This window comes from Sarcophilus harrisii, chromosome 1 (genome assembly GCF_902635505.1).
Source record: "Sarcophilus harrisii chromosome 1, mSarHar1.11, whole genome shotgun sequence".
Taxonomy (NCBI): Eukaryota; Metazoa; Chordata; class Mammalia; order Dasyuromorphia; family Dasyuridae; genus Sarcophilus; species Sarcophilus harrisii.
Genome location: NC_045426.1, coordinates 509,216,988 through 509,237,995, shown reverse-complemented (window position 1 = coordinate 509,237,995; position 21,008 = coordinate 509,216,988). Strand labels below are relative to the sequence as shown.

Here is a 21,008-nt window from a genome sequence, read left to right as displayed (position 1 = left end):
AAAGAGGGCAGGAAAGGAGACAAATATGTCAAGTGGGCATGGATATTCTCTATACTCTTCTTTGGTGATATCAAAAGCTTTCCTGGGCTCCCTAGTGTCCCTACAATTAGTAGTGAAAATTCTGTGCACATGGACAGTTTCCAAGTTTCTACAAGATTTGGGGTGGGAAAAAAGCTACAATATCTGGTGAGAAATCTTTGTACTACATTTCCCAGAAGGCTGTGTATAAAACATGGCAACATTATCCAGGACACACCCTGATTGAGTAGGACTGCTTTCAGTACATGTAGTTTAAAAGAGGCTATGAGAGTCTCATGGGAGAATGGTGAAATTCAGGTAAGTGATGGCTGGAAGATGCAGGCAGGAAAATGAGAGCTACAAATAGTAGCCATGTCTAGACCTTGCTGTGAATATGAACTGAAATGGCAAGAGCCAATCTGATGTGAGTAAACTCAGAAAATTTGTAGAAAGGGATTCTGAGAGGTGCCAAATGGATTCATATATCGTGCATTTTTTAAAAACCAATAATGAAAGAGAATTAATGAAACAACTGTAGCTAAAATAATAACATCTAATAGCTTGAGTGAGTAATCTGACCTTATCTCCTCCCCCCCCCTCCCCAATGTTGTGGGGAAAAGAAAGGGCTTAATTGTGGTATGTTTACAACCTGATTCAATAACTAGTTATTGATTTAACTAACATTCTAGTTAATTAAATGACTTTTGTCTGACTTCATAAATCATCTATCATGGTCCAGCTGGGAATTACAATTAAAAAAAACTCCCAGAGCTGCATGAAGGTCCACATTACATTTGTAAAGTTCATCTGAGATTTTTTTTTTTGGTTGAATAAAACTATTTAGAGCACAGGGTCAAATTAAGGCTATTTATTCTATCATTTTAACAATCTCCTAAACATTTTTTTCTCTTTTCCTCCCAAACTATAACTGACTGTAAAGTTTTTCAACTCAATTTATATGTCAGGATCAGCTGTTTTAAAATAGCTTTATCCTATTATGGGTCAAAGTGTTGTTAGGGTGGTGCGGTTTTTTGTTTGTTTTTGTTTCTTTTTGGTGCCAATATTAAATCAATATTAAAACTGTCACTGTACATTGCACTTTTGAGTACTGAATTAAATCATCATCATGGGGATATATTCAGGATGTGCAGCCCCTGCACAATTAGAAAATTGGTGCTCATTAATAGAATATGACCTTATCTAAGATTGATGGTTTGGGGGAAACTATGAAGATGATGCTATAAAGATAAAGGTTCTGTACCAGAAGTGAGGAACATCTAGCCCTCAGACTGTATAAAGTCCTTGAAATCATATGGTATAATCTTGACAAGACAACTAAAAGTGACAATCACCTCACACTGCTTGAGTTCTTTAAATTGATAATTTTGTATGGCCTGCAAATGATATTATAAATATCCATATGATCCTTGCCAGAAGAAAAGTTTCCTACTCCTACTGTATACCATGGGGAAATAAAGATAATTCTTCTCAATGAGGGAAGGACTCTTTTAATCCTAAACCTCGTGGGAACATTGTGTCTCCATGGACACATTCATCAATAGACAAAATGCAAACCTCTTGACCTGGCATTTAAAGCCTTCTGGAATCTGATTTTAATTTACCTTTCCTGCCTTATTTCATATTAATTCCCTAATCTGAACTATTATACATTTCAGCCAAACTGACCCATTAGAAATCCCCCAAGAGAAGTATTTCATATACCATCTGTCTTTATATATTCGGTCTCCCAGGCTTGGAATGTACTCTTTCCTCACACCCACTTCTTAGAATTCTTAACTTCTTTTCAGGTGTTACCTCCTATGGGGAAGTATTTCTGCTTCCACACAAGCTATTATTACTTTCCCTCTTTATGAATTATCTTATATTTATTTATCTATGTACATGTTACATCCAGTCAGAAATATATAAGCCCCTCTAAGACAGGGTTTTTCATCTTCATCCTTGAATTCCCAGCACTTAACACAGTGCCTGGCACACAGCTGCTGTTTAATAAATGTTAAATGCACAAATGAATGAATGTCCCTATGCTCCCTACTGTGCCATCCTTTCTAGGTTTTTCTGAGCTTTAGGTCCTAAGTGTCAGGGACTGAGTGAGCTTGGGTCTCAGGAAGTGAGGAAGGAACCAAGACAGAATGGAAGCCCACTAAAAGACCACCTTTACTTTAAAACTCTGCCTAGGGATAAGTTGTGTGCTCATAAAAGAAATCCTTATCTTGTTTTATCTTCCTTCCCCTTGTAGTTCATAGCCTACTAACCTAAGGGCTTAGAAATCAGCTAAAGCATTTAATAAGTATTTAATATACCCAGTTCAATAAACTTCCATTAGTCTCTATTACCTCTAAATCAAAAATAAACCATTATATATGGCATCTAAAATTCTTTACAATATGGCTTTCACCTACCTTTCCAGCTTTATTATATATAACTACCCTACATACACTCCCCTCCAATTTACCTATATTCAGTCTACATAGCTCCTCTCCAGAAGCTCCTCCAAGGCAGGGTCTTTCGTTTTTATCTCTGAATGCTAATTGAATGCCTTGCTGCTCCTCACAGAGAATATTCAATCTACTAGGCACTCATGCTCAAGATTTAGAACCCCAAGATTCTGGATCAAGCTCAGTTCAAATACTACTTTCTATATGAAGCTTTCCTTTATTTTCCCCAGCTACTAATGTCTCTCCTCTCCTCCCCAAATCACTTTGTATTAATTTTGTCTATCTTTACATATGGACTTTTTTTTGCTCACTTTGCTAGGATGTTGCTTTTCTGATTATATCCCCAGTGCCTAGAATCATGTAGGCACTTAAATGTTTGCTAACTGCATAGGCTTTTATGATAAAACTATAACATCATGTCTAATGAAAATTTTTTGTTTGTTTTCAATGAATCTTTGGAAATATAATTCATTTCTAAGTTGGAGAATACATCTAAGTTCAGATGTATTCAATTTTGCTGATGGAGAGAAATCACCATTTTAGGACCAGCCTTTGGTGTCACTCAAAAAAAAAATTACATATGAGACAATGGAAAGAGTCAAATGTTTTGCAGTCAAAGAACTATGTTGACTCTAACACTTAACTAAATATTTATTTAATCTTGATCAAATTACTTTACCTCTTAAGGCCTGTTTCCCCATCTGTAAAAAGAGAGGCTCAGACTATAAAATCTTTAAGGTTTCTTTCAACTCTAACTTTATATCCATGTAAAAAAAATGCATAGGATACTCACAAATACCATACAAAGTCTGTGTCTCTAGGTCACTATGTCCCTGCACAATTGTACAAATAGGGTCTTTTCAAACAAATTGAAGAGAAGATATGATAACAGCTTAGTTGGCAAAATTCATTACCTAATAGCTTTTTCTTGCCAATAGAATATGGTCCAAATGATGACCTTTGAAACTGAAATGTTTATGTAGCTCTCGAATACAAGGATGATGTAAACTACATAACTCAATTTAGGTTTTGTATGGAAAACATCCTTCTTAGACTTTCTCAATCATAAGTTGGGAAGAAACTGTGATCAGGATGAAAGGAAGGGGATTGTCACATAACACTCTGTATGTGAATTTTGTAAGTGATCTCCATAATATAACTTTTGTTGTTTGGAATACTATTAATTTCTGAAAGAACAAGTATACTAATATATAAGTGTAATAACATTTTTTTTTAAATTAGCCATCCACTAAACTTTTCCATTAGTGTTAATATGCTTAAAATTTGTTTGTATGCCATTTCTTTATAAGACTGTAATTCTCAAAGTGTGTTCCACAGATACTTGGGAATCATTTCAGGGGGTTCATAAGGTCAAAACTATTTTTATAATAACACTAAGATATTATATGATTATTAAAATACTCCTCCTTTTTTCCAGACAATATGTGTGAGGCTGGATTTCCTTCATGCACTTCAACCAAAATAACATATTGCAATAGATTGAATGCAGAAGCAGATATGAAAATCTAGCTGTCTTCTATATAGCTAGTCATAAGATTTGCAAAAATATGTAAAACAATTCCATTCTCTTCACCTTTTTTTTTTGTTTTGGAAAATAAAACATTTCTCATAAAAATATGTTCACATATAATGGAGTCTGTTATGGTTATTTAAAACAAATTAACAAATATTTTAAAATGTAACAGTTTAATTTCTAAGATGGTAAATATCAAAACACAAAACCTACTTAAACAAAAAATCTTGGGAGTCATCAGTAATTTTAAAGAGTGTAAAAGGGTCCTGAAACCAAAAAGTTTGAGAACCATTGAACTTTAACCACACTTACAGGAGCTCCATAGCACTCTGTTCAGTGCATTTAACTAGTAAATACTAAACAAATTTTTGTTGATGATTATGACAAAGAGCTATATGGTTTCATATAATAACAACCCAAAAAATCATATGACTCTTCAATAATTTAAAGATCCATTTTTTCATTAGTATAAATACTCTCTTCACTAGGGGAGAGTGCAATCTGTCCAGCCTTTACCTAATAAGTGTTTTTCAATCACGCCAAGAAGTATAAACACTGGAGATACCAAAAAAAAAAAAAAGGCAAAAGACAATCCCCATTCTCAAATAGCTCACAATCTAATGGGGAGAGTCAATACATAAAATGAAGCAGAAAAAGGTGAGGCTAGGGGATGGGAGAGATGGGGCATAATGAAGTCCTTTGTGGGGAATTATGAGTTGGCTCTTTTGGGTTTCCTCCTTAAATGGAGAATATGGAAGAAGCTCTACAATTGTCCACCCTCCACCTCTCCCTTCATTAACTGATGCTATAACAGAAAAAAAAATCTGATTAAACTTAAATGGACTGGTCTTTGGATGAATATCTGTTTCTCACTGGACTTGTCCATCAAGATTCTCTGAGTTGTTAGCATATATCAAAGTTTGTTCTCCTTTTGTACAGCCTCTGAGAACCCAGACATGTGGAAATGAATTAGGAGACTTTGTATGATCTTTTAGAGACCACAGAACCCCTTTATAATCATTAGGCATAGATTTAGAAGTGGAATCTTAGAAGTCTTTGAGTATAATTCCTTAATTTCACATGAAGAAACTGAGGCACAGTGAGGGTTAAATGATTTATCCAAGGATACATGTCTAAGAAGGGATTTGAATTCAGGTTTTCCTGAAGAAAAAGTCCACACAAAACAAGATGATACTTCCAATGAAAAATCAGCATTTTTAAAATAAAAAAATAAGAGTAATTCCCCAATTAACAAATGATCAAAGGGCATGAACAGTTTTCACATGAAGTAATCATAGCTATATACAGCCATAAGAAAATGCTCTAATTTACTACTAATTGGAGAAATAAAAATTAAAACACTTCTGAGGTGCTAACATATACCTATTAGATTGACTAACAAGACAGAAAAGGAAAATGGCAAATGTTGGAGAGAATGTAGAAAAAAAGAGACATTAGTGTACTGTTGGTGAGGTTGTGAATTGATTCAATCATTCTATAGAGCAATTTGAAACCATGCCCAAAAGTCTATAAAAACCTGAATATCCTTTGACCTAGCAATACCACTACAAGGTCTGTATCCAAAAAGAGATTTAAAAACATCAAAAAAAGGATCTATATGTGCCAAAATATTTACAGCAGCTTTGAAAACATTAAAAGATTATATAAATGACAGCAAACATCTGATGTGTTATTCTTACTAACAGGTTATATCTTACTAAGTATTTAGTAAAAATTATATTTTGAAAGATTGTAATCATGTTGCGTATGTGGACCCTGTTTCCTTGCATAATACTGATCATTAAGTCTAGGTTCCTTAAGGATAACCCTTTTGTGATTTCTTATGACAGTGAGTTGATTAGACAACATAAATCCCTCTGTTTCCACAGACAAATCCATTCAATTCAGCCATTTGATGCTTCTTCATTGCCATACTGCTGTTTAAGATCTTATAGACATTGCCCATAGAGAGTTCCTTTTAATTCTATTTTTGGATCTCAGGTGTTGCAGAAATTCAATCTATAGGTAAAGCTATTTTTTGTTAATTTGAAAATTCCAAGAATATCAGTGTTTACAATTGCTTGGAAAAGTAATATCTGTTTATTTGAAAGATTATCTGTAGTCCCCTGGAATTGATATTTTACTATTTTGAAGTTCTAAAAACTTCCCCCAAACACACTGTCTGCATATATGATTAAAATGGATCCAGAAGCCCAGACTTACCGGCTGCAAAGTGTCTTCTTGCCTCCTGTTTTGACTCTGCCGGTTGATGAAGGACCGTGTTGTGAGCTTGTAGTGATTCAACAAGCAAATGATCACCACAACCATCACCGTAATCACAACAATGATGATAATGATCTGGACAAACTCCAGTTCAGCTGAGAAAAAGAAAAAAAAATGAACATTTTAACAAAACTCTCCTTTTTCCCTCCCCAATGCTATCTTAAAAATGTTCATTTTCTTAAAATGCAGCCAAACGTAGACCAAATTCTAACATCTTAACGCCTCAATATGAGAAACTTGATATTGTGAAAGGATTCCTAAACTTGGCCCAGAGTCCTGCCTCAGTCATTTAGCTATGTGACCACAAGAAAACCATTCAACTTCAAATCTCAGTTTCTTCATCTATAAAATGGGGATCTTAAAATACTTATACTACCAATTTCATGGGATTGTAGCAATGGAAGCACTTTGTAAAATTGTAAGGGCCATATAAATATGAATTATTGTTAATAGTACATTGTACTATTCAATAGAGTGTACTCTATTGAAATCCAGCCTCACACATATTGTCTGGAATTCAATGTACTACTCAATAGTACATTGAGTTTCTAAAAGAAGAAAAAGATCCTAAAGTAGAGGTTCATAACATTTTTTGTGTAATAGACTTCTCCTTTGGCAGTCAGGTATAGCCTATAGATCCCTTCTCAGAATACTTTTAAAAATAATAGAATATGTGCAACAAGAGAACTGTATAAATATGAACACGTATATTGTATTTAAGATATACTTTAACATGTTTAACATATATAAGACTGCCTGCCATCTTGGGGAGGGGGTGGAAGGAAAAAGGGGAAAAGATGAAACAGAAGTGTTTGCAAGGGACAATGTTGAAAAATTACCCATGCATGTGTTCTGTCAATAAAAAGCTATAAAAAAACCCAACCAAACAAAAAAAAAATAGAAGAAATACTAAATATCAGCTAGGTTATTGAAAATAAAGATGCGTTTTTTCCCCTATCCAAGTTCACAAATATCCCTAAAATCTATGTGGGGTATGAAATTCAGCCTTCAAAGACTGTAGACTCCAAGCCAGAAATCTCTGCCTTAGAAGAAGCCTATTGCAAAGTGATCTCTGGCACTTTGCTAAATACATTTATTATTATTAGCCATACCAATAATGCTTATTATTTTATGGTGGTGGGGGAAGAGGCAAGTGAAAAGAAGCTTTATAATAATTGAATCAGGCTGATTTATAAGCCTTCTGTGAGATCAGACAGGATCATCAGTCCAATTTTCAAAATGAAAAATCAAGGTACAAGAAGATTAAATTGTCCAAACTCCACATACTGAAGCTTATCCCAACAAGACAATACCTCCTGTTGTGTTCCTTGGACTCCACCTTCCTTTGTCATATTAAATAAAAGCACTATGTTCCTTGTGAGGGGGATGGGTGCTAGATTCTCTTTCCCAAATTAACTCATCAGAGACATCTTCAGCTACAAAGAAAAAGCATTGATTTAGTCCCTGCAGGGAGAGGCCCAAGCACACCTGGGAGCCATCCCAACTCCATCATGTGCTCCTGAACCTGACCAGCCAGAAGCAGAACAGCTGGTTAAATAGGAAAGGACCCAAGCCTTTTCATTGGATAGACTAAAAGGAAGTAATCATCCTTGACCAATGATCACCAAGGTTGTCTGCTACCTGTGGGTTACATCACTTCCTGCACCTTCACTGACTTCCTGCATCCCAGAGTTCAAGACTGGGAATAGAGATCAAATGACTTTCTGAAACCTGAGACCTAAAGTCTCATCTTCCCTCTGGGAATAGGGCCTAGTCTCAATCCTGAGAAATCCATCAATCCCATTCACCTGTGTCTTTCAACCAACCAATCAAAAAAAGCACTTTATACACTAAATTAATTACTCAGAATCATAGAATCTCGTAATTTTGAGCGTTGGAAGGGACCTCAATGGCCATTTAGTCCAAATGAACTAATGTTATAAAAAATTACCCAGGCATGGATTCTGTCAATAAAAAGTTATAATTATTAAAAAAAAATAAGGAATATATTGTACATTGTAGATTTGCTAAGCTCTGTCATCTGTAAATTTGACGAGCATGTTATCTTCCTATCTATACATTTAAGTATACCATTGATTGAAAAATTAAGCAATAGAAGGCCCAACAGATCTCTGGGACACTGCATTGTAGATTTTATGCTCTGCAGATGCTGATCTATTAATAACTACTTTTTAAGTCCAGCCCCTTAACTAGTTCTGAATTCATCTAATTGTATTATTGTGTAATCAATTCATAGCTCTCCATCTTCTCCACAAAAAATAATATGCATTTCTTTATCCAAAAAAATTTCTAAAATATAGTAAAGAAACAATATTTACAGTCATTTCCACATCTAGTTTAGTGATCTTGCCAAAAAAAAAAAAAAAAAAAAAGTAAGGACATAAGTCTAGAATGACCTGTTTTGATGAAACCATGCTGGCTCTTTGAAATCATCATTTCCATTTTGAGATGTTCTGCATCCATCTCTTTAATAATCGAATTGGGAATTTTCTCAGTAATCAAAGTCAGGTTTACCAGCTTATAGCTTGCAGTTTGATCTCTTCCATTAAAAAAAGTTAAACTTCTGACCTTCTCCAATTCTGTGTATCTTTCTTGTTTTCCAGGCTCTTTAAAATATCACTAGCAAGTGTCTCACTAATTAAATTTGCCAGTTCTTTCATTATCTTATGATGTAGTTCAATTAGGCCAGGTAACATGAGTTCATTAGGAAAGCTAGCTGTTCTATTAGTACCTTCTTATACATCATAGCTATCTATCCCCTCTTGGTCATTTTTTTGTTCAAATATCTTTGGTACAATAAGTTATTCTCCTTCTTGCTCAAATGAAAGACCAGTAAGATGCTGTCTATCACCCATGAGGCAAAAAGGAATTTCATGAACCCTAAAGTGAAATAAAATATGTAAAGCACTGTGTAACCTTTAAAGTACCATAGACATGCCAACTGTTATTACTATCCTTATAAAAGACTAAAGAGAAGGAAAGCAAAACTAAAATAATTCTTGAATTAAATTAATCTCAAAGTAGGAAACTATGGTGGTATCAGATCAGCCTAAATATTCTGTCTTGCTTTATGAAAGGAAACATTTGAAAGCTTATTTTTATTTTGCAGCATAAAAACAGTCAGAGCTTTAAAAAATGCACTTGGGAATTCTAAGTCTTCTCAAGAAAAATTAATTGCTCTATGGACACTGAAATGGATAAAAGCTATGATTAAAATAATGGCAATCTTCATGTGATTAATTCTCTTCTATCTAGAGGATGTCTTTCTAGGTCAAATTTTCCATCGTTGGCCATGGAAAACAATGTAGCTAATATTTCATTACTATTTGTAGTAAAAGAAATAAAATGGGTTCTTATGATTTCAGGAGATTTTTGTTCCTCTTCCTTCCCTCCCTTTTTCCTTCCTCTTTCCCTTCCTCCTCTCTCCCTTCCTTCTTTCCTTGCTCTAAGAAACTCCAAGATCAGGAAAGTTCCTCTACTAATGTAAGTCAGCACCTTCTCTGAAACTTAAAAGCCTTAAAAGAATTGCCTAGAGGAGGGTTTCTTAAACTTTTTCCACTCATAATCCCTTTTAATCTGATATATATATTTATATATAGGTATACACATATATATATAAAAGATAGTCATGTGCTGTATTTAGATGCATAAAATAGGTATACAAATCAAATATTTAGTGATAAATCATAATTTTATGATCTTCACATTTAATTAGGAGCTGGGTTCACAAACCACAGTTTAAGAAGCTGAAGTCTAGAGCCCTGAAGATCAACTAATTTAGCCAGGGTCATATAGTCAGTATTTTGAAAGTGAGACTTGACTTATTTTGCATGTCTTCCATGATCTTCTCCCTAACCGAGCTCAAAGTTTCTGAAAAGCAGAAATTACAGATGACACTTATTGCCCCTCCCAGTGCTGAACATATAACAGGACTTCAATGAATACATATTAATTGGTTGATTCACTATGGAGTTATTCCAAATAAGAATTTTTGTTTGTTTTCACTTGTGGAAACATTGTAGAGGAGGATAGAAAAAGAGGTAGAGAAATGGCAAACTTTAGTATCAAGAGGTGCCACCAATTAAAAAGTAGTCAGAAATAAAGAAAAAAAAATCACTATAGAGTTAAAAGGCTTATCAACAGGAAAACACAAGTTGATTTGTACACATTTGATTGACACATTTCCTGATTACTTACCTATTGTGCAAAGCAAAGCATACTCATAAGAAAGAAGATCTCTAGGAGGTATAGGAGACAGGGTAAATTCCCTTTTGAGCAGGTCCTATTTCATCTATGACAGGTATAGGGGAAGGAGACTTGATAGGTACAGCTGCCTTAAGTGTGTGTACTGCAATGCAGTGCTTGCAAAGAAGACAGGCTGGAGGCCTATCACAGACACATATCTCCTTTAGGCCTTTGGAAAATACAGGTCATCACTGTGAATGACTACAAATAAAAACAGATGGTCTTAGGGAGAATTCAGGCTGATTTAAAAGAAATCACCTTGACTTTTACAACTCCAAATAAAACAAGATGCAAGAAAGAAGTCTGGGTTTTGTTTTCTGCTTTTTTTTTTCCCCCTCAGACATAATTCAAGCTGCTTAACTACCTTTAAGCTATGAAGGCCCAAGTGGTTTTGTGCTTATTCCTAATGCCTCAGGCTAGTGTCCTAACATAGTAGAGACATAATCAAACTTTGATATGATAGTAAGGAATAGAGAAGGGATAAATATGAACATCATTTTATTATTGTTTTAGATTTGTTAAAAGAAAAAGTCAAACATGAGAATTAAAAAATCAAAAGGCTTTATGGATTTTGTGACTTATACATATTACACAAATATGTCTTCAGCCAGATAATCAAGACATATAAATTATTCCTTTTGAAAAAACAGAGATGAAAGTAATGATACAAATGAGGTATTAGGAAAAGGGCATAATCTGTTTCAATCCACTAGGATACCATAATGCCACAGGCAATCTGAAAGAATAAAAATTAAAGAGTTCAAGTAGGACCATCATTAGGATGTGAGACCCCCTTTTTCTATCTCCTCTCCTAACATCTTTAATAAAATTAAGTCTGGTTTCAATGATTCAAAATTGTCTTGAAGAGGAAAAGAAGGAAAGGAAATATCACAAAAGTATTCCTTCCTTTCCTGGAACAACTGGGAGACTATGATAGGGAATGCTGCTTTTCCCTGTCTGAAATAAAGATTATGTGGTTTTAATTTTATTATTTGTCTTTGTTACAACATTAATTTTAAGGATATAAAAATAAAAGGCACCAATAAAACTGCTTCAAAACAAAACAGTACAACATGTAGCTTGAGGGAGTGTGTGTGTGTGTTGTGAAATAAAAAGACTCTGGGAGTGGGTTAGGAAGGAGTTATTAGGTAACAAATTTCTGTTTTCCTCTACTCTCTTGATATATACTGAATATGTGATTTTTGATTAACTGCGTACTATGTGTTAAGTATTGTGCTAGGTAGTGGAAATACAAAGCCATAAATTAAATGGTCCTAATTCTCAAGGGAGAACAACTAGATGCCAACTGTTTAGAGAACTGGAAGTGCAGGAAGACTAGCCCTCTAAAGTTTAAATTTGGCTTCATACTAGCTGTGTGACCAGGGCAAGGCACTGTTTGCCTCAGTTTCCTCATCTATAAAATCAGGGAAATGGCCAACCCCTCCACTATCTTTGCCCCAAAAGTCCCAAATGGAATCATGAAGAGTTGGGCACAACTGAAACACTTAAAGAGCTTACATTCTATCGAAAGAAACACAAAGTGTATATATAAAAGGCATTTGACATGAGGAGAAACAATAGCAACTAGATAGTCAGCAAAGATATAGGAAATGGTGCCTGACCTGAGTTTTGAAAGAAACTGAGAATTCTAAGAGAGAGCAATAGGATCATATATATTTCAGATATGGAAATTAAGGCACGCACTGACCAGATGGAGATTGTCTGTGATGAAATAGCAAAAAAACCCAAACAAACCCAGCTTGTCTTGACTGAAAAGTACATGAAAGGGAGTATATATATAGGTTGGAGCCATACTCTAAAGGACAAGAAATGCCCAAACATAGACATCTGCATTTGATTCTAATGATAATAGGGAGTCACTGAAGTTACTGAGCAGGGAAGTGACACTGTTAGAACTGTGCTTTGGGAGTAGCACTTTGGTAACTATGTGAAGGAAGGATTGGAGAGGGAGAGGAGACATGAAGTAGAGAAAACAATTAGGAGGTCTGTTACTTTTGTCTATTATAAGAATACAATACAACAATCCATGAAAACTCAATTCCATTTCTAAAAACGTATGCCTGATGAAATTCTGCAAACATGTTCTTCAGAATGTTTAGCTCGAAAACTAAGAAAACTAAGAAAACCAATTTCAATCTTGAGATTAATAAACTTCATCCCCAACTTCCAATTACTTTGTATTTACTTCTCTGTATATTATGTTATTTCAATTCTTTGACTACTCCTTGAGGGCAGGAACTATATTCATTTTGTATGTTTTAGCAAACAGCAGACACTAAACAAATGATTAGTGAATTCAACAAAAATTAGTTAAACTACAGATTTTTTAGGGCTTTTGAGGAGTTTGGCTAAAAATAAAAACACAATCTATTCAGTGCTACCCATTTCTTTTTGATATAACCATTTTAGTTTGAAATAATTTCTTGTCAAATTTAAAAAAAACACTTTCTCTTTGCCCCCAGTATATAAGCACACATGCATATATACTTTCTCTTTTCACAACTTTATTTTTCCTCTTTTAATTGTTCACAAAGATTTTTTTGCTCTTGGAAAGCACAAAGATATCTTTGACAGATTCCCAGAAAGAATTTAGGTTTGGTGTGCTCTGACGAGGTATATTCATCCCAAACCTGCAGACTTTAATACACTTTGCTTCCAAAGCACCAGGGTGACAAAAAACACTGTGCAAGAAAGAACACAGTCTTTGTATAAAGAGTTGATAATCTAAACAAGACAAAATACCAGCTGAGACCATGGCTGAACACATGTACCATGAGCCTTATTAATAGTACCTCCTTCATTTCATCCTACCTAGTTCTAATCTTTGAAACACTCAAGTAAGAATTAAGAGCTTTCAAAAATATAAATGTGTTTTCATGAAGGATCTGAAAGAGCAGTAGTTGTTGAAGGCAATATTCAATGAATGAAACAATTCAAGAATGCAGAGACCAGAGTAGGCAGAAAGGGAAGGAGTTGAATTTGGAAGAAAAATGAAAAAGAGAATGAATGCAGAATGAGTCTTAAGGGAAGATGAAAGGGAAAATGACTGGGGGAAAAAAACCAAGCCAAAAATAGTAGGGACAGTCAAAAAAAGAAAGAAATGTTTCATTATTCACTCATATTCAAAATCCCATGTGTCTGATATTAATTCTGAAAACAGCCCACTTGTCAGTTTTCTTCAGGTAGCAATTCTATTAGCTAATGACGTCAACAAGAAAATGTCTAGAGGCAGGCCACCCAGAAAAGAATTTAAGGCTAAAGTGAGTGTTTCACACTCCCCCTCAATTTAAAGGGTTGTGGTTCATGATTCTATCATAAATGACTCATTGATATAAAAGTGTTAGGAAGTTTAAAATATATCTGGGCTCAAATTTAGAGTAAGGTAGCATAATAAACTAATTTATTACAGCAAAACAGTGATGCTAGTGACATCTATGTGGGCAGTCCTCCAAAGGGAATTATGGAGATAGAAGAGAAGCTGAGACATTAGTTTGTCTTTTAGCTTACAGTAAGGACTGAATAAAGATCCCAGAGGAATAGGTTTAAGAGAATTAGAACTGTGCTTTAGTGAAGGAGTCACTTTAATGTGAAATAACTCTCCTTTTTGTAAAGCTTTCCCTTGTCTTTGTCTTACATCCAACATTCATAAAAAAAAAAGTTTTGTATGAATTTGTTTTGCTTGATTATACCTATCTGTTTGTACAGACATTTTGTTTCCTTTCAAATTGGGGTTAACTGGGAGAGGGAACATGCTTTTAAATGAAAAATAAAGTAAAATGGGAGGAAAGTCTATATTGTGTGCTGAACACTGGGGAAGATGGAAAGTTTAAATAATACCTGTACCTGTCTTCATGAAGAAAAGGGGACAAGACATGGAGATCATTGTTCTTGGAGGTCCAAGAGGGAAGGTGATTAAAACATTTCCTCTTGTTTCCTTTCTGAAACATGGACAATAATTGTCTCTTTTCATAGATCTGAGGACCATCAATCAATCTACAGTTTACCCTCCTTTATTTTCAGCTCCTTTAACTTCAGTACTTTTAATTTATCTGCATAAGGCATTTTTTTCGATCTTCTAATTATTTTTAAATCCACAGCTTGTCCTTAGATTAGGCTAAACAAATTACAGTTATTATAGTACACATTTCTTCTACTCTGTGAAGTTTTAACCAACTAATAAGAGAATGTTTAAGTATCCTCCTTCAAAATCGTTCCCTGAATTCAATGCAATTCAATTTACAGATCAACTGGCTGAACACCTCCTATGTGCAAGATGTTCAGGTGTCAGAGACTCAAAGACAAAAAGAAAATAGTTCATGCCCTCCAAGAGGGCCTATATGGAGTGAGAATGTAAAAAGTACACAGATATAGCACAAAAAAATTTGAAAAGGGAGATAAGAACAATCAGGGAAGGCTTCTCAGAAAAGGTGGTACCTAAATTGAGCCTTGAAGGAAGTTATGGATTCTAAGAGTTGGATATGAAGGAAGAGCACATCCCAGACATGGACAGCTTATACAGGAGATGGAATTTCAGGATACAGGGGGTCTCACTATAGCCATAGGAGTAGGAGTGAAAGTGATGAGGAGCTAAATATATGCTTCCCTTATGGTTACTTCCCATATGTTAGTTAAATATAGTATCTATTCTTTCCTAATTGTAAGCAGTGTAAAGTACTCCTAAGGACTAGGACCAATGATTTCCTTTGAATTATTCTATTGAGGTGGGGAAGGAGAAAGAATATATTTCAATCTATGCATGGTATATTAAAGCAAGTTTGCAAACTTTCAATAAGCTTTTTCTAAAAGATAGAAATTAAAGATGACTTTTAATGGGAATGAGAAAAATGCATAAAAATTGTATAGTAGGAGGAAATCAGTTTGTTATATGAATTGTTCATGATGTAAAGTTCAAATAATAAGATGTTTTAGATATAAAGTATATCTTAGGAGTATGTAAACATAGTTTTTAGCAGACATTATTTCCCTTTAACTGTTAACTCCTAGAAGACATAACTATTATCTGTTTAACTTTTTTTATGATACCTAACATAGCATTATTGTTAGCTAGGCACTTAAGAAATGCTACTACAGGAAAATGAGAATTTCACTACAAGATCTTGCCAAGATGTCCACATCTTTCAAGCATGGAGATCAAAACTCAACACAATATACTAAAGAAGGGGTCTAGCTACTACAGGAGAGGATAACAAGTAGTATTATCTGTTATCTTATATTATTTTTTTAAAAAAATCTAGGATGTATAATGAACATCAACATGCCAAAAACAGAATTCATCTTCCCTCAAATCTATTTTTCTTCCAAACTTCCCTATTTTGATTGAAGATACCACCATTTTTTAGACACCCACATCCTCAATTTAGCATTATTCTTGATTCCTCATGCTACCTCTAACCTACACATACAGCATCTCTCTCCATAACAAGGTTTATATCTGTCCCCTTCTTTCTACTCATAAGGATCCAAGCTTTCATAACAGTCTCCAACAACTTTAATCCATTTTATGTAGTTGCCAAAGTAATTTTCCTAAAGTGAAAATCTGACCTTGTCATTTCCCTACTCAATAAACTCCAATGGCTCCCTGTTGCTTTTAGAACAATATATAAATTCCTAAGTTTTACTTTTTCAAGTCCTTCACAATTCAGACTCAACTCTATTATATATTACTTTCATTCCTGCCCTCTAGAGTCTAGTCAGACAACTTTTTGCTATTCATATACACAACACTATCTTCCACTACCATGCCTCATCCTTCACCTCTGCTTCTTAGAATGCAGTTTATTTCAAAACTCAGCTCAAAAGCCAAATTCTATGAGGTCTTTCTTGATTCTTCACCCTACTTCAGATTCTAGTGCCTCCCCATTCCCAGCATATTGTATTCATTTTTGAAATATCTTTATTTATGCTTAATTATATATTTTTCTCCCCTGAAAGAATGCAAGTTTCTTAAAGCAAGAACTATTTAATTTTATTCTTGGTACTTTGATGACTAGTCTGTATCTGATAATAGGAGGTACTTAATCATGCTTTTTAACCAATTGACTGATTTTAACAATAAACTACAAATGGAGCAATATTCTCTGTTTACAAATGGAAGAAGTAAGAAGTGATGTGAGTGATATAGCACTCAGACAGCCAGGACTGAAACTGAGATGAGATTTATTTGAGTCTAATTAAAACATAGTTTCCTAGAGCAGATACCAGGAAAAGCCACTACATTGACTGTGGATTTACTAGATTGCAGACATTGCTAGAATTACATGTCACTTATACAACTGCAGTATCATATTTACCAAAATCTAAGTATTTCTTCCAAAGGCAAACTTTTGAATAAGAATTTGAGGATCAAGAACTCTTCAGAAAGAGGTGCAAATAAAAAAAGGATGGCCAAAGAGATTTTCTAATAGAACAGTACTGAAAACTGAGAGAGTAATCCACATAGCTTCTTTAAATGTATGCCCCTATAGTACACTATCAGATACTTAACAAATCACTAGAATCCCTTGTAGGGGTCATTAAATCTTTTTTCTTGCTATTAATTAAGCAATCTGCTTTCCAGGAGAAAATAAAGTAGTGCACGTAATATTTATTAAGTCAGCAAGTTTTCCCCAACTTCCCTTTCCCCCACTTTCTCTCTTTCTACTTTACTGCCTCCCCTTGGTTACAATTTTCTTATGTCTCTTTTACACTGAATATGGAGAGGTACCTCAAATTCCCACCCACATCCTTTGGAAATACAGCTCTCCTATTAAAAGCTGTACTCAAAAACACAGGATGAAAAAATGAGTGGTAATGAGTAATAGCATTTTTTAGGAGTTTGGGAGCTCAATATTATGAACAAAACAAACAAACATGTTTTCTGATGCATAATACTTCCAAAAAGAATCCATAACAGACTGAGGAGAATGGAAATGTCTGAAATAAGCCTTACTGAAGAGAAAGTTTCTTATACAAATAGGTTCACAAATACAACCCCCTCCAGCATACCAAGTGCCTCTCAAAGCTATCCAGTTCTCACTTTGCTGAAGTCTGTTCTCAGTGAGAATTAAAGACTAAACAAAGACTCATCAGCATTTGTTTTTAAATGTACCTTTTTTCAATAATAGATTTTTAAATTGAGCATCCTTCAGTGCGGTGGAGTTAAGGTGATCACTGGACATAATCCTGTAGAGGGATCCCAGCATCGGTGTAGTCCCCAAGCTTAAAGCATCACTCCTCAGCTTCGGATTCTAGGCAGTGAGGCAATATTCTCTCTAAGCAGCTCTGAGTTGCACAATTATAGCCAGCTTGGGATGTGTGTGTGTGTGTGTGTGTGTGTGTGTGTGTGTGTGTGAGAGAGAGAGAGAGAGAGAGAGAGAGAGAGAGAGAGAGAGAGAGAGAGAAGGAAGAGACACACAGAGAGAAACTCATTTTCCCTTTTTTTCTCCCCCCCTCTTTCTACTGTATCAGCAGAGCCCAACCCAGGTGCTAGACTCCAACACTGTGGCTCAGACCGCAGACTGTGGCTACCAATTATCAACTGCCATCAACAGAAATCAGCAAGCAATGTGGCAGGAAACTGGTGGTGTCGTAGAAACAGATAACACATTCAGGGCCTCATATCTTCAGACTAGCTGAACGCAGTTTTAGTTTGCAAAAATACTTATTCTGTACACCATGCTTTTCAAATTACACACACACACACACATACATATATATATATATATATATACTCCACAGGAAAGATTCAAGACAGTTTATTTATTTCCAGTATGTTCATTTTACGACACTGGAATATCAAACCAGACAAGGAAGAGGGAAAGGAATCTGTAAATCCCAACAAAAAATATTCCTTTCCTTGATCTTTGTTAGAAGCTTTCAGATTTGGAAAAAAATGAAAAAGAGAGATCTTACCAATGCAACAGACATAAACAGGCTTTGCTCTTGAAACCAAAACCAGGGGTCTTTAACTATTCATCCTTCTGTATTTCAGATCCAGTTTGTTGTACATCATTCCAAGTTCAAAACACAATCTCACTCATTCGAGTCTGTCTGATATTCCTTTTCTTTCAGTTTCTGTCTTTCCCAGAAGTCAAAGTGATGGGAGTAGCTTACACATGCTCTTCTAACTAAGCCTTGCATTGGAGAATGCCGATGTCATAACCACAGGAGGAAACAATTTCATAGTCTCCCTCCCTCCCTCCCTCTCCCGTCCTCTCTCTCCTTCTCTCCCTCCCTCCTTCCCTTCCCCCTTCTCTCTGTCTCTCTCTCTCTGTTTTTCTCTTCCCCTCCCTTCCTCTCCATCTCTAACTCTGTTTCTCTGTATTTGTCTGTCTGTCTCTGTCTGTCTGTCTGTCTGTCTGTCTGTCTCATCACATATTTTCCTCTTCTCCTGTCCTCCCCTCCCCTCTCCTCCTCTTCCCTCCCTCTCTCTCTCTCCCCTTCCTTTCATTCACACACACACACACACACACACACACACACACACACACACACACCCCTTTTCTCTTTTGTCCTCTCTTCTCTCAGACTACTGGATGTTCATCTAAATATCATAACTCAGAAAAGTCCATTAAGAATTCTTAAGTGCTCACCTTTGCTACAAGTAACCCTTTCCTCAGCTAAATGCACTCAGGCTTTTCAGTTAATATAAAAAGGCACAGAAACACAGCCAGCACCCATTGCAAAAACTCAATTAAAAAAAAATAAACATAATGCTATTTCTCAGGACTAAGATCTCATATTTATATTGATTTTTGACTAATGCTTACTTTCCCCCTCTCCTTCAGTCCTCCAGTCTATACAGTTTGTTTCCTGTGGGCATATAGCTTCTCCTGAGCATTTTGACATCCTGAGGCTCCATGAAGTCACTTATAAAGCAAGCTGCTAGTCGGTCACAACACTTTTCAGAGAAAATCATGGCTTGGCCACAGTGAAAAGGGCAGAGTGTCATGGTGATTACCCCCCCCCCCCAACACACACCAAAACAACAACAAAACCCCAAAACATCAGTCATAACAGAAGCTCTGTACTTAGAAAAGCCTGTGGTAATTTAGGTTTTTGGTTTGGTTTAATTGCCACCACCATCACCCCATCACCTCCAGGCCTCTCTACATCTAGAGCAAAGAAAAATAGCATGTGACATGTGAGACTTCACAATAGTTTTGGCTATAGGAGAAGTCAAAGCAAAGTTAAACTTTATATATGCTAGCAGCAGTGTCATAAATGCAGCCAATTACGTCAGCAACCAGCCCTTGCTGTCACTATCCCAAACACATCATCTGGGCAATGACAACAGCGTCTGGGCACTGATGTCACTGCTTGCATTTCAATTTGGCTAGAACAAATATACCCCCTTGTGCTTAAAATTATTTTCAAAAAGGGGAGAAAGTCTTTTCAAATTTGGACCAGTAAACCTCACTGAGAAACTCAGACCATACTGACATAAAGGAAAGAGGGCTAGAAGGATTTCTGCTTCTAATTTCATAAATGGTATATATTTTAACCTTAAATAATTTTCAAGTTAAAATATTTTTCTTATTCGGCTTTGTCTTTTTTTGTGGTTCTTGTTTCAGTTATTCTCTGCTCATATGATAAGTTAAAATAGTCTAAAATTATATTGAATTTTAGTCAAAACATACTAATATTTCATATTGAACATGTAGCCAAATAAAATCTGTATGTCTTTTTAAAGAGTCAACATGGAATAGCAAAGGAATGCTAAACTTTAAAGTCAAAAGTTCAGAGTTCCATTCCCAGTTCTGATACAGAAAATGTTATCAACTTGAACAAGTTGCTTAATCTTTCTGCACTTTAGTTTCCTCATCTGCATAATGGGAATAATTATATCCAACTTATAAAACATATAAAGCTGTTATGAGAAAAGAATTTCGTAAGCTATAAATTTCTATGGAAATGCATTACTATTACTAGTTGCTAGTAAACTAAGTTTCCCCTTCCCCTATCTTACACTTATGCAGTTGATTTTTAACCTGTGTGCAAAGCTTTATAATAATCCCTATTAAATTTCCTCTTATTTTTTTGTATTCTCATTCTGTCATCTAAAATACTAGTTATCTTTCCCAGGTTTGTGTGATCTATACTTTCAGTAAGCATATCATCGGACTCCTGAATTTATTATCTCAGTTACACAATAGCAACTGACTCAGACAGCAAGAGATAGGCTTCAAGGTTTCATTTCAACAATGTGTCTCTCATGCATGTGGTAAGATCATAAAGCATTCTTAGATAGATGCAAGCACAAAGAGATTTTCATTCAATAATCCTCTGATTACTAATATCATATAAGGTATAAACAAGAAGATATATGCTTTCCAAAGAGCCACAATACAAATTGAGAATTTCCTATGCAAATGAAGGTAGGACGCTTCCTATAAATGGTGAGGTCTTACAGATGCCATTGGTTATAG

General features: G+C 35.1%; 1 protein-coding gene across 10 annotated transcripts in view; it reads right to left on the bottom strand.

Moving 5' to 3' along the window:
• The window catches only part of LDLRAD4 (low density lipoprotein receptor class A domain containing 4), a 567,965-nt gene that overhangs the window by 25,306 nt on the left and 521,651 nt on the right, over positions 1-21,008 (bottom strand). For 7 of the 10 annotated variants that reach the window (XM_031946676.1, XM_023496263.2, XM_031946677.1 and 4 more), the window contains one exon: positions 6,235-6,389. In XM_031946676.1, the coding sequence (XP_031802536.1) occupies positions 6,235-6,389 (155 nt within the window). Of the gene's footprint in view, positions 1-6,234; positions 6,390-7,607; positions 7,758-17,689; positions 17,914-18,492; positions 18,765-21,008 lie in introns of those variants that run through there. The other 3 variants (XM_023496269.2, XM_012541556.3, XM_012541557.3) reach the window with 3 other exon arrangements.